At 40.6% G+C, this 20,422-nt stretch overlaps 1 protein-coding gene across 2 annotated transcripts; it reads left to right on the top strand.

The window, feature by feature from the left end:
- Nucleotides 1-44: 44 nt before the first annotated feature.
- LOC116051428 (proto-oncogene tyrosine-protein kinase Src-like) lies at nt 45-19,228 on the top strand. Of its 2 annotated transcripts, XM_031301838.2 has the most exons (13): nt 45-486; nt 7,891-8,172; nt 9,783-9,882; nt 10,885-10,902; nt 12,082-12,180; nt 12,439-12,542; nt 15,430-15,579; nt 15,678-15,833; nt 17,148-17,327; nt 17,732-17,808; nt 17,900-18,053; nt 18,190-18,321; nt 18,889-19,228. In XM_031301838.2, the coding sequence occupies exons 2-13, from the start codon at nt 7,899-7,901 to the stop codon at nt 19,095-19,097; spliced, it is 1,653 nt and encodes a 550-aa protein (XP_031157698.1). In that variant the 5' UTR covers nt 45-486; nt 7,891-7,898; the 3' UTR covers nt 19,098-19,228. The 2 variants fall into 2 exon arrangements, with proteins under 2 accessions (XP_031157698.1, XP_035858069.1); XM_036002176.1 differs by lacking the exon at nt 10,885-10,902.
- The last annotated feature ends 1,194 nt before the right edge of the window (nt 19,229-20,422 follow it).

Below are 20,422 nucleotides of genomic sequence, written 5' to 3'. Positions count from 1 at the left end.
ACTGTCACGGCGTTACGCAATACGACGTGAATCTTCTCTTGACTCCGCCGTTGACTGCGTACAAAGCGTAAAATCCGGGCTCATCATATTTGCGCTCTCGTGTTTCGTCAGTGATGCACTATCCCGTGCCTTCCCCCCATACGAGGCATGTCTTCTCCACACCACACCACTCCTGCTTCCTCACATGAATTTACCGCGCCGTCGACTCTTCCCAGTTGAGCAAGCTAGGCTACTTCACCGTAGTTGGTGTTCGTCCAGCCCACCGCAGCTGTGCCCTCTGCTCCCGAAGGCAATCCCCGTCATGACCTCCCCTTTCTGCGATTTTGCCGATATTCGCTAAATGGGATTTGTGGCTGGTCCGAGGTTTCCACAGCAACTGACCATCCGCTTCCATTATTTCTCTAATGAGGACAGCCATAAGGATTTAACACGGTTCCTCGCTGCGCGTCTCTGATTTTTGGGGCTGAATCTCTAGACGCGTTAAAGGTGAGTTAATTAGAGCGTGTGGCGTTTTAATGCGAGAAAATTAGATTTATTTCATAAATACATTCGGGGTTTTGGGTTTGTTGCTGCTTATGTCTCATACTGATGTTTTTACACACAGTGTCTGATACCCCCCTCTCACGCTGACTTGTATTTCATTGTTGCACAGGCCATTCAGTCAGTGCTGCTCGCACATTTGGTCAGTGCCACTCAGTCTGTTTCAGGTCTCCGTTGTTGACGATTTACTACACCCCCAGATAAAATATGTCATATTTCTGACATTCTCACGACTAAAAAACGCACAAGGAAGACGCAGTAAATCGACTGCGCACAGAAAATACCAGCCAATAACCATCGAAATTCAAAATGGAGCTGTAACAGCACCTGTTTTGATTCATCAGGCCGCATATGCGCTGTAGGCTATGCGAAGACTACCACAGCAGCATTGTCGCCTTTTATCCCTGTTGCCATTCACAAATCCCTGTTTACGTGCCTAATGTGGATCAGTTTGGCAAACACGGACTGTTGATGTTTGTTTTATTTTTGGTTTTTTTTATTCCCTCCCATAGCAAAGGCGTTATCATCTTGACAGCTGCTTCTTCTGTAGGCAGCTACTACCCCACCCCTTGTTTCTTTGAAAGCAGCTTTGCTGACAACTGTCTAATCCCGTGGAAATAGAATTGTAATTATGTGGCTAATCTATTTACAGTCGGTTTTGCGATTTGGATATATTCCAGCTAATTTCCACAAAACAGTGGAATCAGGTTTCCTAAAAAATGACACGTGAATCATGGGAAAGCTCAACATTACATTTTTAACACTGGACAACATTAGAGGATGGTATAATATGCTATGCCTGATAAACACAAGGGTACATATACTGAGCAATAACATTAGAATACTTAATTGGATTGTTGAATGACTTTCTCTCAAATAACAATGTTTTACAAGCTGAGAGAGTACATAGTGGGTCAAATACATAATGTTCCCTTTCACAGGGCGGTAGGAGATTGATGTTGGTCTTAACTTGTTAGGCTGTGACTAAATATTATTATAATATTGATGAATCTACGAGTGTTTTCTAGAATTATCGATTGGTCTATAAACATTATCCAATATTGAAAGATACTTTATTTCCAAAGCTCCAGGGTAATTTTCATATACAGTATCTTGTTTTGTCTGGTCAACAGTTCAGTGCACAAATATTTTTTGGTTAACTGTCACAAAAGACAAAGCAAAGTGTTCTCAATTGAAGAGCTGAATTTTTCCTATTTTTGCTTTAAAAACTACTTATTGATTAATTATTTATCAAAATGGTTGCTAAATGTGTTTAATCGACTAATTGATTAATCACCTAATTGTTGCAGCTCTAGTTGGCTATAAATGTCAAACGTTCTCTTGTGTTTCTGTTTCTGTCAGAACACATGAAAAGAATATATACATTTTTGGAGGGAGAGAACAAAATAGTACCCAAGTTTATTTTAATATCCTGTAAATCACAAAGACAGGCTGTCTGTAAATTAGCTGTCTGTCACTAATACAATAATTTCATGTCCTCTTTACCACCCTTTGCCTTCCTTTATAGCGTCTGCTGTAGCTGTAGCAGCTATTCCTCATAGCCTGGATCATATTCAGCCAGAGCCTGCAGTTAAAGATGGACAGAAAACGGAAGTGGTTTTTATCAGCTGTGTGCCACTATCCCCCTCTTCCTTCTCCTCTTCTTCTTTTTGCCTCTCCTCTGTGTGTTTGTCACTGAGGAAGAGGGGAGATGAGATTGGACAGCTAGACACAAGCTTAGACTTTGCAAAGTGAGCGGGGGTCAGCATAGATTTGGGGAGAAGAAAACAGGGAATATCTAATTAAGGCATCCACAGTACTAAAATGGGACAATACTTGATAGTTATGTGACTGCATTGTCTTTTCTTGGGCCCTCTTAAATCAACTGCCCGCCTGCTCTCTCTCTCTCTCTCTCTCTCTCTCTCTCTCTCTCTCTCTCTCTCTCTCTCTCTCTATCGCTTACCCAGGCTATACATAGGCAATATGTGTATTATGTATGTGGACTGCACTGTTTCATGTTATTATCCAGCATATAGCAGGATAGGACAGTGATGCTAATGTGCTCATTTCCGCTTGTTTTGATCTTGAGGAACCATCATTGTCCCCCCTCCCTTGCTGCTACTCTCCAGGGCAAACTGTAATTTTCCCATTCGACTGAAACACTGGCTCGAGCTCCTTCACTCTCTGCAGCACAGTGGCAACTGGTACCGTCTGTTGTTGTGACTCATTGAGGTTTGTTATGGACAAATTTGCGTGACCAGAAATGTACAGTTTGTGTGCTCAGCTTCAGATGGAGAATTACAAATGTGCATGATTAGACGGAGGAAACGTGAGAAATAATTAAATTCTTTGTGCAGTTGAAACCTGTGAAAAATCAAATGCAAGTTGTACTTAAAGGCAGCACTTTTGACACATTATGTTCTGCACCAAATTACTGCATTTATAGTATGGAACTTTAGCATCCCAGCTAATTGATCATTCAGTTTGGCCTATACAATGAAATTAGAAACCAGCAACTTAAGTTTTTCCACAAGACTATGTGCAAATAATTGAGCAGATAATTGGAAGGCCTTGAGTAAAGGCATTGTGCCCTGCAGGACAATATTAACTGTAGATCATCAAAGATTTAAAAGATAGGTTCATATTTATTCTTTCTGAATACAACACTCTCATGCTAACGCTAAACTGTGGTCGCTCCTGTCCATACTGGTCCTGAAGAAATTCCTTCCTGACACAACTCCAATGTACAAGACAAAATCCACAGTCCTTGTTCTGTGCACAAATGCATTCTTCAGTTCATCTGAAGCCAATATGAGGCTACAGCCTGAGTTTAATCAAGTGAGTATCTTTCAAAGTTAGTCATTTTCCTACCAAATTCCTTCATTGTATCATCGTATCCCTGAACAATGGCTCCTTGTTGAGCTGTGGTGGGGCACAGTATGAAAAAGATGGACTACGAGTCTACAGCCCAATTAAAATGTTGACTTGATGATGGCCTTAGATGAAAAGGCAGGTGATCACCAAGGTGATTACAATTCATCCTGAGGGGAACATGTGTCAAGAAATTTCAGTCAAAGCCACAATTGTCAACCTCATGGTGGCGCTTGTGGAAAAGTCAGGAGATCACCAATACCAGTCAGATTTATCAACTGGTCACCATGAATGTCTGTACAAAATGTCATGGCAATCCATCCGATAGTTGTGCTGTGTATTGTGACCTCCATCACTTACATTGGAATCGGCCAGTGTGTGGAACAATCCAGGTGTCTAGATGGTAACCCTAGTTTTGCCAAAACTCATGCGAGACTCGCTGCCTGACGACCTATTCTAACCTTAACCATTCCAGGTCTATGCCTAACCTCAACCATCTTGCGAGACTTTCGCAAATCTTGGGTTACCATCTAGACACAACCAACATTCAGCGACCAAAAACTGTTTCTGTGTGTGTGTGTGTGTGTGTGTGTGTGTGTGTGTGTGTGTTTTAACAGACTTGTGAAAATGTGAACCTATCCTTTAATGAAAGAGTCAGATTTAAAATGACAGCGTGAATAGATTTGAATAGATTTTGTAAGACTCTTTCAACACTGAGAGACACAGGCTAGTGATACATGCACTGCAGAAACTGAAGCGCTCTTGAACTCAATCATGGTTCTGAGGTAAATACCCCTCAGAGAACAGCCTTTGAACGAAGCCTCTATTTGCCGTGATTCATATCTAATCCTTCAAATCTCCTTTCCCACAGCACAACCAGGCACAACTTTATTAACACAGTCAGCATGTCTTTTCAGACATTATTAAACCATAACTTTATTTTTACAGCAAATGTAAACCAGAAATGCAGCTCATACTGCTTTAAATTAAGACAAAACATACTTAGAAATAACACTTTTAACATTAATAATAATAATAATAATAATAATAATAATAATAATAATAATAATAATAATAATAATAATAATAATAATAATAATGATGATGATTCTGTAAAGCGAGGTGAAAGGCAACAAGAGTTTCTTTTGGAATAAGATTTTGATTTCTGTCCTGGGAAAAGGGAAAATAAAGCGTCTCTTTCACCCCCCACTGCTCAGGTGCCTGTTCTTGTTGCTGTCACTGGCAGTCATCGCAGTGTGGTGCAATCTGGTTCTCCCACAATTCCCCGTGCTCCTGTTGAATGGAAAAGCTCACAAGGCACTAAAATCTCTCCTCATCTGTCGTTCCTCATAACTTTTTCCGTCTTTTTATTTCTCCTCTTCTTCTATCTTTGTAAGACTTTAAAATATCGTATTTTCTACCTGTTGGTACTTTTGTCCAGTATACTTGTGTCTCCTTCATCTTTTCTTCTCCATTTATATCATTGGAAGTAGTCACATGTTGGCATGTCTTGATATTAGGGCACTCTGATACCATATTAGGAAAAGGTGTCAGGGTCAGCTACAGTGCTAGCTCTGTTGTTTACATACGCATACTCTAAGGCTTTCAAGGATACTCTGGTGTTTGCAGTGTCTTGGAGAGAACCAGGGGAAAGTGACTTTTATAGGACGTGGCTTCTGCCATAACTGTATGGGGATATGTTTGCAGTGCTGGTTGAGGATCATTACCTCCCTATAATCGGTGTGTGCTTAAGTCAGTTTTATATTCGAAAGTCAAATCTTACATAGTACGCAGTGCATACTGCAAAACAGTTAACTTTATGTATACTGTCTTTATCAATAATATGCAGCACTCACTGCATACTTTAACTTTGCAGTATACCATCAATTTGGACACAGATATTGAATCTCCCATCAGCTTATTGAGTCGTTTTCTAACTCGCTCTGACCTCCTTGTATCACATCAACACTAGTATCTCGGTAATTTCACGCAAACAGAAAACTTCACATCAGAAATCTACTGTTAGAACCAACTTATCTGATAGTTTGCTGTATCATGATTTCCTTTTACTCCACTCCTAAAGCATTGTACTTCTATGGGCTGCGCTGTATTAAGGTGCTCAAGCTTTGGACCATTGATGACAGGAGTTTAGGCTTGGACCGATTGGCGATCGGATCGTATATCAACGGTTGAAGGGATGATTGACAATTGCTTTTTTCTAAGCCGATATAGAAGCAATTTTAACTAACTTACTATTGGAATTGAGATAGATGTTATAAAAATGATCTCTAAAATTGGTTTCTGGTGGAGCAGCAAGTCCGCCTGCTGAGCCTCATTAATCAGCATCAATACATTCTAAATCCTTAATTACAAACCAGTTTGCCGTCTCTTTCCCATGGATCTGACACCTGATGGGCTATGCTTCTTTCGGACAGACACCCAGTTTCCCAGGCTTTTTTTTGTGTTTACATTGAAATTCATTTTGCGTAGCCGAGCAGCTACGCTTAAAAAGAAAAAGAAAAATACATACAGAGTTAGACGACAATTACACATATAGTACAAAGATGAAAACACATCAATAGCCATGACAAATAAACTTGTTTCATGATATGATATCCTCAGATCCAGATCTTAATTGGCAGCATACCGATTTTGGTTTAGCAACAGGATAAACTGGTGGATAAAAGAGTTTTTAAGCCTGTTGCATCTAAACGAAGGGACTCTAAATCGCCTTTGATTTGATGCTTAAAAATAAATTCTATCGTAATATACGGATCACCAATTAGCCTAAGTAGCACTGGATCTTTTAAGACAATGAGTAGCTTTTGCGTGTATTCAAGCACACTTATGCTTGTTTGAATATTTACTACGTAGACTGCTAATTATATCTTTTACATAAGTGCCTTCATTATTCTTTAAAATCTAAGACTGTGATCAGTTGCGGTCCTGTCTGCCTATTCTGTTTATGTTTTGTCCTTTAAACATCTGCTTCTTCAGTGAGCTGACGTTTGAGGCAGCACCCAAAGTCCATTACTGATATCCAGAGTAGTTGGCTAAATCAAGCAGTTTATTCTTCACACAGTTCACACAGTCCTGTCCACCTCTCCTCCAGGCCTATGGGCCTATCTCTGTGTGACTCAGTGTTGCACCATGGGATATGTTAACCCCCCAGTGCGCCAGATTACATCCTGGCAAGAGTTGAATCAAAGCTTGCATGACCGTGCTTGAAATCACTCATGCTCGTGCACATTCTCAGCAGCTTATGCGCCCACACATCTCCACAGTAAGATCCTTCCATATCTTTGAGATTTCCCATACCTGTGTAATTATGTTATGCTTGCACATTACACTTATAACACCCACTAAGCCTCAGCTGTCCATGCAGTACACAACAACCACCTACACGTTCTTTTTACAGCCACTGCCAGTTCCTTCCTCCTTGTCTGTTAATAACCCTCCTTGTCCTGTCTATCACACTCCCACAACTGTGCAGAGAATGCTCACACGGATACATGCATGTGTTGGAAAAAGGATGTGAGACGCAACCGTGGCTGGGTGTTAGTGTGTGATAGAGCCTCGTTTCCCAGAGACCAAGGAACAGCTGCACACACACACACACACACACACACACACACGCTGTACATACACTTTGTCTGGAACTGAGAGTGCCTCTATTCACAAAGGAACAAGGCTGTTTCATGTGTGTATGACTGTGTCTGTTTCAGCCGGCCTTAAATAGCCGGTCTCACAGTGAGTCACTCTGCACTCCCTCAAGGGGTGGACTTGGTGTGTGAACACAGCACTCCAACTTTCTGTGGGTGCACTTGACTGTCTGAGCGTGTTTGTCTTTGAATGCACTCATGATGACAGCGCACTCTTGTTGTATTTATCAGGCCATAATAGATGTGTTCTGCATCAGGATGGAAAGGAGAAGCTGCGTTGTAATTACCTGTAGGAGGTGAAACTGTTTTTGTCCTTGTCAACTCACCAGTGTTCTCACTCTGTTTCATTACAGCCACTGCTCCTTTATTTGTTTGCTTATTGATTCAGAACAGATTGAATCAACAGATAGGGATGCCCTTCAATGTATTTGTGTTGGCTGTTTCAAGGTGTCCTGTTCTCAGAGTATTTGCATGCTAAACGGTTCTAACTGAACCTGGAGCAGCTCCAGGAATACTCTGAGGTGAGCAAAGATGAATGTGACGCTCACAGCACACACTGCTGAGAGGAATTTTAGTTTGAGAAAGGTGAATCAATAAAAACTGAAACTGAATGAATTGGAGTTTTGAAGAAACTGAAACCACAGAATGATGCTTTTCCTTGATGGTTATTTGATTGTTTAATCAATCAAATTATTATTAAAATAGTTGCTGTTATTTTTCTGTCAATCGGCTACTTGATTAATCGTTTCAGTGCTATTTGGAATTCAATAGCGATGACAAGTGCTGTATCCTTACTCATCATTGGCTCTCTTCCCAGGTCTGCACATGGGGGCGGGCAAGAGCAAGCCCAAGGAGCCGGGCCAGCGCTCCATGAGCCTGGATGGCACCATCGGCACAGGCTCAGACAGCGGCCACTTCCACCACCTGGGACCTGCCCAGCAGACCCAAACTCCCAACAGGAGCCCTGCCGTTGGGACAGGCAGGCGGGGGCATCAAGGGCAACACCAGCTCGCCCCCACAAACACTCCTGAGCTGGCTCTCTTTGGAGGGGTGGACCACACAGGCACCATCACCTCGCCTCAGAGAGGACCTCTCTCAGGTAGGCGGCCCTTTGAGAGAGGGGTTAGGTCTGCAAATATTGCAAAATGTTACTCATTACAGGAAATGCTTCAGTCAAATAAGAAATGCTACAAAATAAGATTTTATTCTTGAGTTTTATATTTCAGGTAGTGACCCAAACTAATTGTAAAGCAGTAAAAAAATAATAATAGGGAATGTTAAGGAAAATATGGTTATTCACTCTCTTGCCAATACTTAGATGAGAAGATTGATACCACTGTCACGTCAGCAAGTTCAATGTGATATGCTACAGCCAGCAGCTGGTTAGCTTAGCTTGGCATAAAGACTGGAAACAGGGGAACAGCTAGCCTGACTCTGTCCAAAAGTAACAAAATATGCCTACCAGCACCTCTTAAGTTAAATAATAGCATGTCTAATTTTTTTTAATTCATACCAAATAGAATTGTAAAAAACGACATGTGGATGTTTTTTCAGCAGTATATGTGCCAGGTAATCTTTTGGCCAGGTGCAGCAACTTCCAGGATTCTCTGCTGGTTGCCTTGAAAATAGTCCTGCACAAAACCCCCTGTATAATTAGTGAGTTTTCAAGGTGGTATTAGGCAGATTTTGTTGTTTCCAGTCTTTGTACTAAGCTAAGGATTTCCTGGCTTCAGCTTCATAGGGAACGGACATATGTGAGAGTGGGATCGCTCTTCTCATCTATCTCGTGGCAAGAAAGAAAATAAATGAATTTCCAAAAAAATCAAACTTCTGCTTTAAATGTGAATCACACAGTGGAGTCAAAGTACTCTTTCATGCCCAATGGAAAAATGGAAAATGCACAAAATAGTCTACAAAGAGATGCAAGAGATTTTTTTAGTGTGAATAAAGTTGTGAAGCTGAGCAGAGCTGCAGAATGGAAACAGATTTAATAAGATCTGATGAGAACTTTGACTTATCTATTAGTCTGCCCTGACTCGCTTTCAGTTTGAGAACACAAAAAAGTCCTGAGAAAAATATGTAAGAACTGATTAACAGTGAGTCATATGTCAACAGAAAAATATTTTCCCTTTCCCACCATTGGCTGTCAAACAAACTTTAAACCTTCTCTTTGACTTTGAAGCCTGCCGTGCCACACTGTCCAGATTTGACTTGACATTAAGCTGTAATGTGTCTAGACTGGCCAGATGGTTCAGTTAATGTTACTCCATCCAGGCAGTGGAGGGCTGCTGGTGTATCTGCTGGCTGCCTCCTCCTGTGCGTCTAATGAGCCGATCAATGATTGGCTGGAGAGCCCCCAGCTTTAGATCACTCGTTCATTTAAAGGAAGGGGTAGAAAGCTACACGTAAAATGGAAAGCCAATCGATATGATGGCTTTGTCCTTCACGGATGATCAGCCACAAGCAGTCTGAATGTCGATATTTCTCATTATGCCTTTGTAAATTGTTTTATACATATATGGAGCAGAGACAAAATATACTGAAGATTTATAGCTTTACAGTGGATAGAGCACATTATCAACTAGGGCTAGACCTGTATTATTGAAGTTAGATTATGGAAGCGAGTGTGAATAGATCTTAATGGGAAGTACCATTGTCTTTAATTACATTGTTCCCTAAATGCATATTTCTGTGTGTTGTTTCTTGCAGGAGGTGTCACTACATTTGTGGCGCTGTATGACTATGAGTCACGGACAGCGTCTGATCTGACCTTTAGGAAAGGCGACAGGCTGCAGATTGTCAACAACACGTAAGAATCAACAGCCTCTCCCTCTTTCTCTCTGATGCCACAACTTCACAAAAAGATAAATGAACCGATTTGTAGTCGCACACATGAGGTGACAAATGTGTAAATGAATGAACACAGTCAGAGCTGGTAACTGTGGAGCGATCCAAACAGCCGAGTCTGATCCTCTCCATCTGTTGACTAAAATGGAGCAGAATGGTACTTTACTAATGCATTCTGTTCCTCTCGGGCAACTGTCTTCATCCTTATCTTCTTTATAAAGAGCCAGTCATAGCATGGTCACTACACTCTACATATCTTTCCTCCACACAGATAACACCCAAAAAATGTGTTTCCCTGTTGGACATCAGCACATGTTGAAGTTTGTCTGCACTGTGGTGTGATTTAGATAGAAAGTAGATTTTAGTAGTAGGAAGTGAAATATGATGTGAATTTAAAGCATCTGTAGCATGATTCCTACACATGGGTTCTTCTTTTCCTGTGAGCTCTTTCCATAACTTCCTGTCATAAGTCTGATCTGCTGTTCTTTATCTATAATCTGGCACTACATAGTAGGGCTGCAAAATAGAATTAATTCATTTTCAGTATTAATATTACAGTTCCAATATCTACATTACAAAACAGTATTTGGTGAATGGGATTTTTTTATAAACATTTTTAATGCAAATACTTAATATAAAGTACTGTGACTGTAAATTGAATCCAGAAATCTCGCATGAGGATGTGATCCTTCATTGATAGTAAATAGAGAGATATTTATGCATTCCTCTCTCTGTAGAATTATTAAAAATGTTGAATACTGCACTGAAAATGGAACTTTAAACTTTAAAAACTGCAGCTTGTGTAACCCCACTGTGTAGTCCCACAGCATATCCGGCTCCTCTGCTATCTGTCTGTTCTGTGCTGCTTGCCTTTGCTGTGTCTCCTTGCTGTGTTTTGATGTGTCTGCTGTGTCTGTTATCTCTCCCTCTCTCTTTCTCTCTCATGCTTCATGGTTTCTCCTAGGAAAAAGTACAGCTTCAGGTCAGTAATACTTAATGCAATAAAAAATCTCACACAACCTTTTGTTCACTGTGCCTTTGCTGCTGCGCAGATTTGTCTATTCAAACTCGTAGCGTAACTGCAACGAATTAGTAAATTGTGGAGAGATTTGGTGCTCTAACTTGCTTGGTGTAACATATTGTACACCACTTTATATAGAGCAACAGATACCATTTTAAAATGTTAACTGAGGGACTAAAAGTGAAACAAAAGGTTGCATTTGTCCGTCTATTTCCTCATTTAACAATGTGTTTTTCTTTCTCTCACTTTGGGATGGGTTGTGTATTTTTTTAAACTCAATCTTTAGGTTTCCTCTTTGCTTTGTAAAGAACGCATGGGTCGTCAGTCAAACAGTGGAAGCTTCAACTTGTATCAGAAGTAGACATTCTCACTAAGGCATAATCTGAGGACACAATCTGAAGCATCCTGTGCTGCAGATACTGTAATATTTAATCGATTAGTCTGGCGATAGTCTATATTTTTCTAATCGGCAACATATCCCATGAAAAGACCAGAAACAACAATACAGTTATCCAACTAACAATTATTCTCTGTGGAGCCAAAGCCTGATTTAGCTTATTCCTCTGTTCCAGTACCATAGACCTCAATTTGTTGTCGTAAAACTATTAAAAACACATCAATGAGCCAAACTGTTGCACTGGTTGATATGTTCCTTCATTATAATGAATGTGGGCACTGTAGTTTATTTTGAGTCAATTCCACATACACCTTCCTTGTGCCATAAATATGTATAGTATAACATGTATTCATCCGCAGCTGAAAGTAGTCCCTTAAGACTGCATAATGTACTATGGTTGCTGAAAGCAAGCAGTGCCCAGCTGTTTAAAAATGAACCAATATTTTTGTGACTCGTTTTTAAACATTTACGTCTCCCGTTGGAACCAACAGGTTTGGAGCTGAGAGCCACAGACAGGTTGCATTGTAGGTTTTGGTCTATGGCAGTTGTTGACAATACGAAAAATACAGACTAATATTATTCTTATTCTTAAGTGTCCTTCCTCCATTAAATATTGTGTCTCTTAATTGGGAACAAACTAAAAGATTATTAAACCAAGAAATGTTATGGTTGCCTCGGTCAGTTTTCTGTTTATGGTTGACTCTCTTGCCCTCGCTCTCTGTCTCTTTCTCTCTCTGTCACAGAGAAGGGGACTGGTGGCTCGCTCGCTCCCTGACGACAGGAGAGAGTGGTTATATCCCCAGCAACTATGTGGCTCCGTCCGACTCCATCCAAGCAGAAGAGTACATTATTCTTCCCTTGTTTCACTCTTGCAGTTTCTTTTCCTACAGATATGACATTTCTTCTTAGTGCCAAGCCTGAATGTAGCTTTATTCTCTATGCTGTACCTACTAATGCAAAGAGTATAAAGAGAATATATTCCAATATACCATCCAGTACAGCCCTCTGTATTTCCAGTCAAAACCTATTTCTGCCTGCCTGCTCTAGGCGCTCAGTAGTAGCTTCTCTCTGATCTTATTCTCTGTGGCCCACTTTGGCAGGTGGTATTTTGGGAAGATCACTCGGCGCGACTCCGAGAGGCTCCTTTTGAACTTGCAGAACAGACGAGGAACCTTCTTGGTGAGGGAGAGCGAGACCACTAAAGGTGAGAGAGCAGACACTCCAGAGGCTACAGGCATTATCAAGATGGTTCAATTTGGTCTTCTGCATTTCTCCGTGTCTGCTAATAATGATGTATTAAATCTCTCTTTCTAAGGCAACTTTAAGAAATATTTAATGTAAAAAACCTTTAAATACCTTTAAATGTAGATCAATTTAAATTTACCATGTTATTTTGAAATATATATCACCCATTTCAGGCTGTTTTACCTGGTATAAGCCCTGAGGCCTCCATGGACAGCTGACATGATTAATCGACTAATCAATTAGTCGATCTACAGAAAATGAATCAGCAACAATTTTGTTAAATCGTTTTAAGGTCATTTTTTTAACCAAAAATAGCCAAAATTCACAAGTTCCAGACTCTTAAATATAAATATTTGCTGGTATAGTATGTTAGCCTTTTGTAATAGTTTAACTAATAGTTGGACATATAGTCACTACTTTGTGACAAAAACTAATCGTGAAAATAATAGGGGGATTAATTAATGATGAAAATAATTGTTAGTTGCAGCCCTACTTGCACATATACTTATTTATCATGATAAAAGCAATTGCTTTGAAAAATTAAAAACACAACAGAATCACAGCATTATATCAAAATCTTTTTGCAGCCATTTTGAAAGACAAACGTACATTTTAAAATGTCCAAAGATCATAATATAACAGACAGGAAATGCATGCCTTGCCTTAACAGACAATATTTGGACTTAAAAAACAAGTTTCATAAAACCTGAGCTTTTTATTTTTAAAATGTGTTAACACTTTACACTTTATTAAACTTTATGTATGACAATTACTCTGTGTCCCTGAAAGTTTACTCCACACAGCCGATGTGATCTTACTTTGAATGTGATCACTGTGAATCACTCTGCTAGAACTAGGTCAACCTAGGAGGGTGCTGTATTTCCCCCTGGCTCAAAGTCTCTGATCTCCCAATATACACACACTTAGCATGAAGGCATGAAGAAGGGGGAGACTTGTAGGAAAGGGGGAGCTCTGACAGGAGGTGTGTTGGCCTCTGGGTGTGTTCTGTTTTTGATGTCACATGTGAGGCCCCGTTCTGACCTGGTTTTAAAATCTGTCCTGAGTGATCCGATCACTGTGAATGAGGAATGTGAATAATAATGAAAAAGCGCTGCCTTCAGTCTGTGTGCTGAAAGACGTAACCTTTCTCTGCATGGCGGCTGTATGTGTGTAATATGGTCAGATTTTTGGGTATGTTTTATGAACTTAAAAATAAGGATGTCTACCGGCAGTCGCCAGGACCTGTGCAGGGGAGAAAGATGTCTTTAAAAGTCTCTGTGTTCAGCTCTCAGTACTTCTGTGGCTTCTAACTGAATCTCTGTGGTGTGAAGTAGCTTATTGTGTTCTCAATGCGTCCTGGGTTCATTCACACCAGTTCTTAAAGCTGTCAACTTGTGATCAGATCACTCAGGACGAATGTTAAAACCAGGTCTGAATGGGGCCTGAGGCTCATAGTGTGACACAGATGGTTCATATGTTGACCAAAATGTAAATCATGTCAGACTAATAATGTCATGATCAGTAACCCACTTCAAATCATCATGGAAAGGAAAAACCATCTCAGCGTTTGTTAGTGGTGTGTGTGTCCCAATGACTGGTTAAGTCTTCCAGTTTTTGTGTGGAGGCGTTATATTATGCACTAATTTAGATATCCACAGGAAAGAGTTATTTCTCGTTTTGTAAATGTAATTTTCTGAAAAGTGGCTGCACAAAACAAGTCAATAATTATCACTGCTATACTCAGTAAGATCAAACTTTACGTACTAATGGACCATGGTCAAGTTTATTTATACAGGACATTTCATACAACAGGCGTAGACTCAATGTGCTTTAAAATAAAAAGCAAAAAATAAATGAATAGGCAAAGATAATACATGACAAAAACATAAGATAAGAACATATACGATAAGAATGTATTACAGTGAAAAAGGAAGATAGTAATGTATTATAATAATTACAAACCCCAATTCCAATGAAGTTGGGACGTTGTGTAAAACGTAAATAAAAACGGAATACAATGATTTGCAAATCCTTTTCAACCTTTTATTTAACCTTATTTCATCATCCGTCATCATCAGTCCATAATAAAAACAACATTGAATGCCGTGACCTTCGAGCGCATTAAAAACGACATCATTATGTAAAGGATATTACTACATGGGCTCAGAAACACTTCAGAAAACCATTGTCAGTTAACACAGTTCGTCGCTACATCTATAAGTGCAAGTTAAAACTCTACTCTACAATCAGTGTCCTCAGTTACCAAATGCTTATTGAGTGTTGTTAAAAGAAAAGGCGATGTAACACAGTGGTAAACATGCTAAAAAATTTGCAAAAAAACCCATAAAGTTTATAAGTTTGAACATTAAATATATCTTGTCTTTGTAGTGTATTCAATTGAATATAGGTTGAAAAGGACTTGCAAATCATTGTATTCTGTTTTTATTTACATTTTACACAACGTCCCAACTTTTTGGGGTTTGTATTATTTAAAAAAAAAGGGAATAATAATACTGATTCTAAAACAAAAGTTTTGCTCGTTAACCGCACACTTCAAACCTAACTAAAAGCTTGCGAAATACGCTATGTTTTTATCTGCTTTTAAAAGAAGACACTGTTGTAGCAGACCTTAGTTCATGGGGGGGGAGAATTCCAGAGACTATGACCAAATAGACTGGACAAGGACAGAAAGGCTTAGTTGAATTTCCAGGGCCCTTAAAGGGGCCATGAGGGACTTGCCCAGCACAGCTGCTAGGAAACTCCACAGAGCAGCTGTCACCTGGCCCTCATATGCCAGGTTTTATTGTTCTAACCTGTCTCTGTCTGTTGTTTTGTCTTGTTCACAGGAGCATATTGCCTGTCAGTGCTGGATTATGATAACACCAAAGGCCTGAATGTTAAACATTACAAGATCAGGAAGCTGGATAGCGGAGGTTTCTACATCACCTCCCGCACCCAGTTCACCAGCCTACAGCAGCTAGTCTTCCACTACCGCAGTGAGTACTCAGACACATCTGCTCTCTGATGGTTAACCTCCTACAACACTGTTGCCCCCAACCTGCCTGTTCACTCTCTCTTCTTTTGCCTCTTTCAGAGCACTCTGATGGGCTGTGCCACGCTCTATCAGACGTGTGTCCTGTGTCCAAACCTCAGACCCAGGGACTGGCCAGGGACGCCTGGGAGATTCCCCGAGAGTCCCTTCGCCTCGACCTTAAACTGGGACAGGGCTGCTTTGGAGAGGTCTGGATGGGTAAGAACTACGCACCGCTGCTTTTCAGTGGAATTGATTGAATTCCTCTCACGCCATGGCAGAGAACATTGAATATACAAAATATGAGGATCAATTGCTCATCAAGTGCGATGACGAGGTGAAAACTGGTAAAAGCTATTATAGCTAATTGATTTCTCATTAAAGTAATACTTTGACATTTTGGGAAATATGCTTTAATGCTTCCTGGCAGAGTTAGATGAGAAGATTAAAGGACAATTCCGGCGCAAAACGAACCTAGGGGTTAATAACGGATGTGTACCCACTCTGTCGTTCTCTGGGACATGTTTTCATGCTAATTGATTGTGTTTGTAGCTTGAACGAAGCTAGCGCAGACCGCTGGTTAGCTTACAACGCTAGTATTCGGGGCACAGGGAAAGTAAAAACAAATCGCTCTTTATACCACTAAAAAGGCTCAAAATATCACCAAACTTCAACAGTAGCATAGTGAGGGTCCCTACATGTTAACTGAAGCATTTAGAACTTTGTAAGTGTACCGATGAAGAGCTGTGGGAGCTCCATGAAAGGGCTATGAGAGAGAGAGAGCTATGCCGCAACAGAGCCTCGTACTCACCAGGGAAACCAGTCATGACTTACAGCTGGCGATGCCAACTAAAATCAAAAGCAATTTGCTCAATATATCTGAAATAATCGCACCGATGTAAAACAACTTTACTTACTCAGTGGATAACTGTCCATCTTGTCCCTCCGCTCTGGGTCACCGTCTCCAATTTATTTTCGGGACATGGAAAAAAGTTTCCCTGTTCATCAGAGAGGGGGAATCTTCAGACTGTACAAAACACTGCAGCTCTTCATTCAATAAACTTCGGTACACTTACAAAGTTCTAAATGCTTCGATTAACATGTAGGGACACTCACTATGCTACTGTTGAAGTTTGTGATATTTTGAGCCTTTTTAGTGGTATAAAGAGCGATTTGTTTTTACTTTCCCTGTGCCCCGAATATTAGTGTTGTAAGCTAACCAGCGATCCGCGCTAGCTTCGTTCAAGCTATAAACACAATCAATTAGCATGAAAACATGTCCCAGAGAACGACAGAGTAGGTACACATCCGTTATTAACCCCTAGGTTCGTTTTGCGCCAGAATTGTCCTTTAATACCAGTCTGATATGTAAGAGTGTTATCGATCTTCTCATCTAACTCTCAGCAAGAAAGCGAATACGTGTATTTCCCAAAATGTTAACTGCTCCTTTAAGTCTACATTATATGAGGAGATCTAGCACTTTATCAAATAGTATTTTATACAATGGTATTTTATTTCTGTGTTTTCTGACAGGCACATGGAATGGTACAACACGTGTAGCCATTAAGACCCTGAAGCCTGGCACCATGTCTCCAGAGGCCTTTCTTCAGGAAGCACAGGTCATGAAGAAGTTGAGGCATGAGAAGCTGGTCCAGCTGTATGCTGTTGTGTCTGAGGAGCCTATCTACATTGTGACAGAATATATGAGCCAAGGTAATACAGCACACAGACTGTAACAAGTGCTGGGTATCAAACTTCAGTACTTTTTTTGGTACTGAAATTGAAATGCTACTGTAGCGTACTGTTCACAGTCAAGTACTGAAAGCTGGCAGGTTTATATTTCTCAAAATAAGATACAAAAAATAAATAAACTAGTTGTTCATTTGGTCATTATCTATTTCATGCATTATCTTTTACACGTGACTCTTTGTAGTTTGGCTTATTTGAAGCTAATATGCTTGCACTTGATTCTTGCTTTCTGGAGTTTGTACCTTCATGGTTGAAAGTACTTAATTGGAAGTCGCTCGAATAAAAGCGGCAGCTAAATGACATGTAATGTAATGTGATGTAATTTACCACTGTAGTTTGTCTAAACATGTTTTACCTTGCACTCACAGGCAGCTTACTGGACTTCCTTAAAGGGGAAGCAGGGAAGATGCTTCGTCTGCCTCAACTAGTAGACATGTCCTCTCAGGTAAAATAACTTTCAGTTCAGCCACAATAAACACTACACAACATTTGTATCTATAATAAAATCCCTGTTCTCTCTCCGTCACTTCATCCAGATTGCAGCAGGCATGGCCTACGTGGAGAGGATGAACTACGTCCACAGAGACCTGCGCGCTGCCAACATCCTGGTGGGAGACAACCTGGTGTGTAAAGTGGCTGACTTCGGCCTGGCAAGACTCATTGAAGACAACGAGTACACTGCCAGACAGGGTGAGTCCACACCTCCTCTTTCCACAACAGATTATTCTTTCATTTGTATTAACGTAAAAGCAAACAGACATGATGTTGGAACTACAACATTTTACACATACGTAAATGTTTTCTTTAATTTCCCATGGTTGTTTAGGAGCTAAATTCCCAATCAAATGGACAGCACCAGAGGCAGCTCTGTACGGTCGTTTCACCATCAAGTCAGATGTCTGGTCCTTCGGTGTGCTGCTCACAGAACTGGCAACTAAAGGCAGAGTCCCCTATCCAGGTAGAGACTCACAAAATATATCAGCACCCGAGCAATTCCCCATTAAAACAAGTGTTTCTTTAACAAGACGTTCTTAAACAATAATCCTGCTGCATGATAAGAGCTGAAACTTGAAAAATGTTGCAAGCAAGTATTCTCTCTATCCAGCTTCTCAATTGTGAGGATTTGGTGCTGTTGCTTGTGATAGTAAACTGAATTTCTTTGGGTTTCGGACAAAACTAGCTATTTAAGGAAGTCATCTTGTACTCTGGGACATTGTGATGGTGGTTTTTGACTATTTTCTGAAATTTTACGAACCAAACAAAAATGCTCATCAGATTAACCGATTGTGAAGATAATCATTAGTTTCAGCCCTACAAACGCTTAAACTATAGAATTACTTATCTAATATTTTAAGAACTTAAATGATAAATATCATGCTCTCAAAATACCACAACAAATATTTTGGAAATTAAAAATGTCATTATTCATCTTGACTTTATTATTTTTTATTAAAAATTACTGATTTTATTTTGAGGCATAAGGTCCGTCTGTTCCCTAAATCTAACTTCCTGTTTCTCTGGGCAGGTATGGTTAATCGCGAGGTGCTGGACCAGGTGGAGCGCGGCTACAGGATGCCCTGCCCGGCAGAGTGCCCCAGCTCTTTGCACGAGCTCATGCTCTCCTGCTGGAGGAAGGACCCAGAAGAGAGGCCTACATTTGAGTACCTGCAGGGCTTCCTAGAGGACTACTTCACCTCCACAGAACCCCAGTATCAGCCTGGGGAGAACCTATAGAACCACATACACTGAACCGAACCCGGGGGGAGAACCTCAACACAGAACGATCTGCACTAACCGACCTCAGAGGAGCACCTGTGGGAGGATCTGAGCCTGTGAAACTCATCAGGGAGGAACTTGAGATTCTTCTGTGGAAGCAAAACCGAGATAGAAACCTGCAGACGTCCCATCATGTGCCATAAAGAAACTGCTACAGAAGAACCTGAAGAACCTCTTTTGTGCAAGCGCTCACTGTTTAATGAAGGTTTGCTTGCAGAAGTGAGGTTAAAGGCTGTAAAAGAGAACTCCTGGTGGACAGACTCTGGCTCTGAATTAATGTTTTTTGAGAGGTGCGACTGATGTGGGTGGAATTGAATCAGGATCTACATACAGTGCGAAGGGGGAAATGAATAAACCTCCCATAGAAGAGAGAAGGTCAAGGGAGGATATTTAGGGAATGAGCTGTTTAGCAAAACCTCCCTCGTTCCCTCTTCTGTTGTGTCTCTTTACCCTCGCCTGGTACCTTTTCCGTCCACAGAAGAGCACTGCCACTGTGGCTCAGGTGCCAAAGGAAAGTCTGTCTCTCTTAATGTCCTTTATCTCCCTTCTGCCTCTCTCTTCTCTTTCTCTATTTCTGTCTGACTTGCGGTATCTCTCTCCAGTTTTCTCAAGTGCTGCTTCTTCAAAGTGTCTCCAAATAACTCAGCTCTGGAATGCTACGTTGCATCTTTATTTATGTTTACTTTGACAATATGCATTTTTTGGTTTAAGGTTTTGTTCCAGTGGCAGACAAAAAAGTTCCTGATTTCTCTTAATGTTTTTTTCTGATTATCAATAGGCAAGGTTGTTAGAACCACTATCCTGGTAGTGCCAACAGGCAGGTTCTGAAAAGGCCCTGACACACCAACCCGATTATCGGCTGTCAGACAGTCTGGCGAGGTCAGTGACTCGAGTCTGTTCGGTGTGTTCCATGCCGTCGGCCTTCAGTTTACTTGTTGAATCAGAAGGCGGGCAGTCAGACTCAATGACCAATCTGATTGGTGGAGTGCTAACCCGGAAATGACGAGCGGGATGAGCATGACTGGTCTCTCAAAATCTGACGAAAATCTTTTAAACTGACCTTTGTCGATCTGAGATGAAGACAGATTCAGCAACTGCATGGCCTATTTCTCACTTAAAATGTTTTCAGAAACACGTTTCGGTGAACTATTTTTGTAAAATATGCCGGTTTTCATTTTTTTGGGTGACAATAATACTATTACAATAATAATAACAATACAGATTAGCGCTGCCTGCTGTTATGGAGACGTATTACGTCTCACCACGTGCAGAACATACGCTCA

Source organism: Sander lucioperca, chromosome 6 (assembly GCF_008315115.2).
Source record: "Sander lucioperca isolate FBNREF2018 chromosome 6, SLUC_FBN_1.2, whole genome shotgun sequence".
In the NCBI taxonomy this organism is placed as follows: Eukaryota; Metazoa; Chordata; class Actinopteri; order Perciformes; family Percidae; genus Sander; species Sander lucioperca.
The sequence above is the reverse complement of the archived record's forward strand: the minus strand, read 5'-3'. Positions and strand labels throughout refer to the sequence as shown.

What these genes read in the sequence shown, in the direction of transcription:
- LOC116051428 (XM_031301838.2), top strand. Translation starts at nt 7,899, where the DNA reads ATGGGGGCGGGCAAGAGCAAGCCCAAGGAGCCGGGCCAGCGCTCCATG. An exon ending in TCAGAGAGGACCTCTCTCAG is followed by an intron (nt 8,173 to 9,782) that starts GTAGGCGGCCCT and finishes TGTTTCTTGCAG; the next exon opens with GAGGTGTCACTACATTTGTG. An exon ending in GCTAGTCTTCCACTACCGCA is followed by an intron (nt 15,580 to 15,677) that starts GTGAGTACTCAG and finishes TGCCTCTTTCAG; the next exon opens with AGCACTCTGATGGGCTGTGC.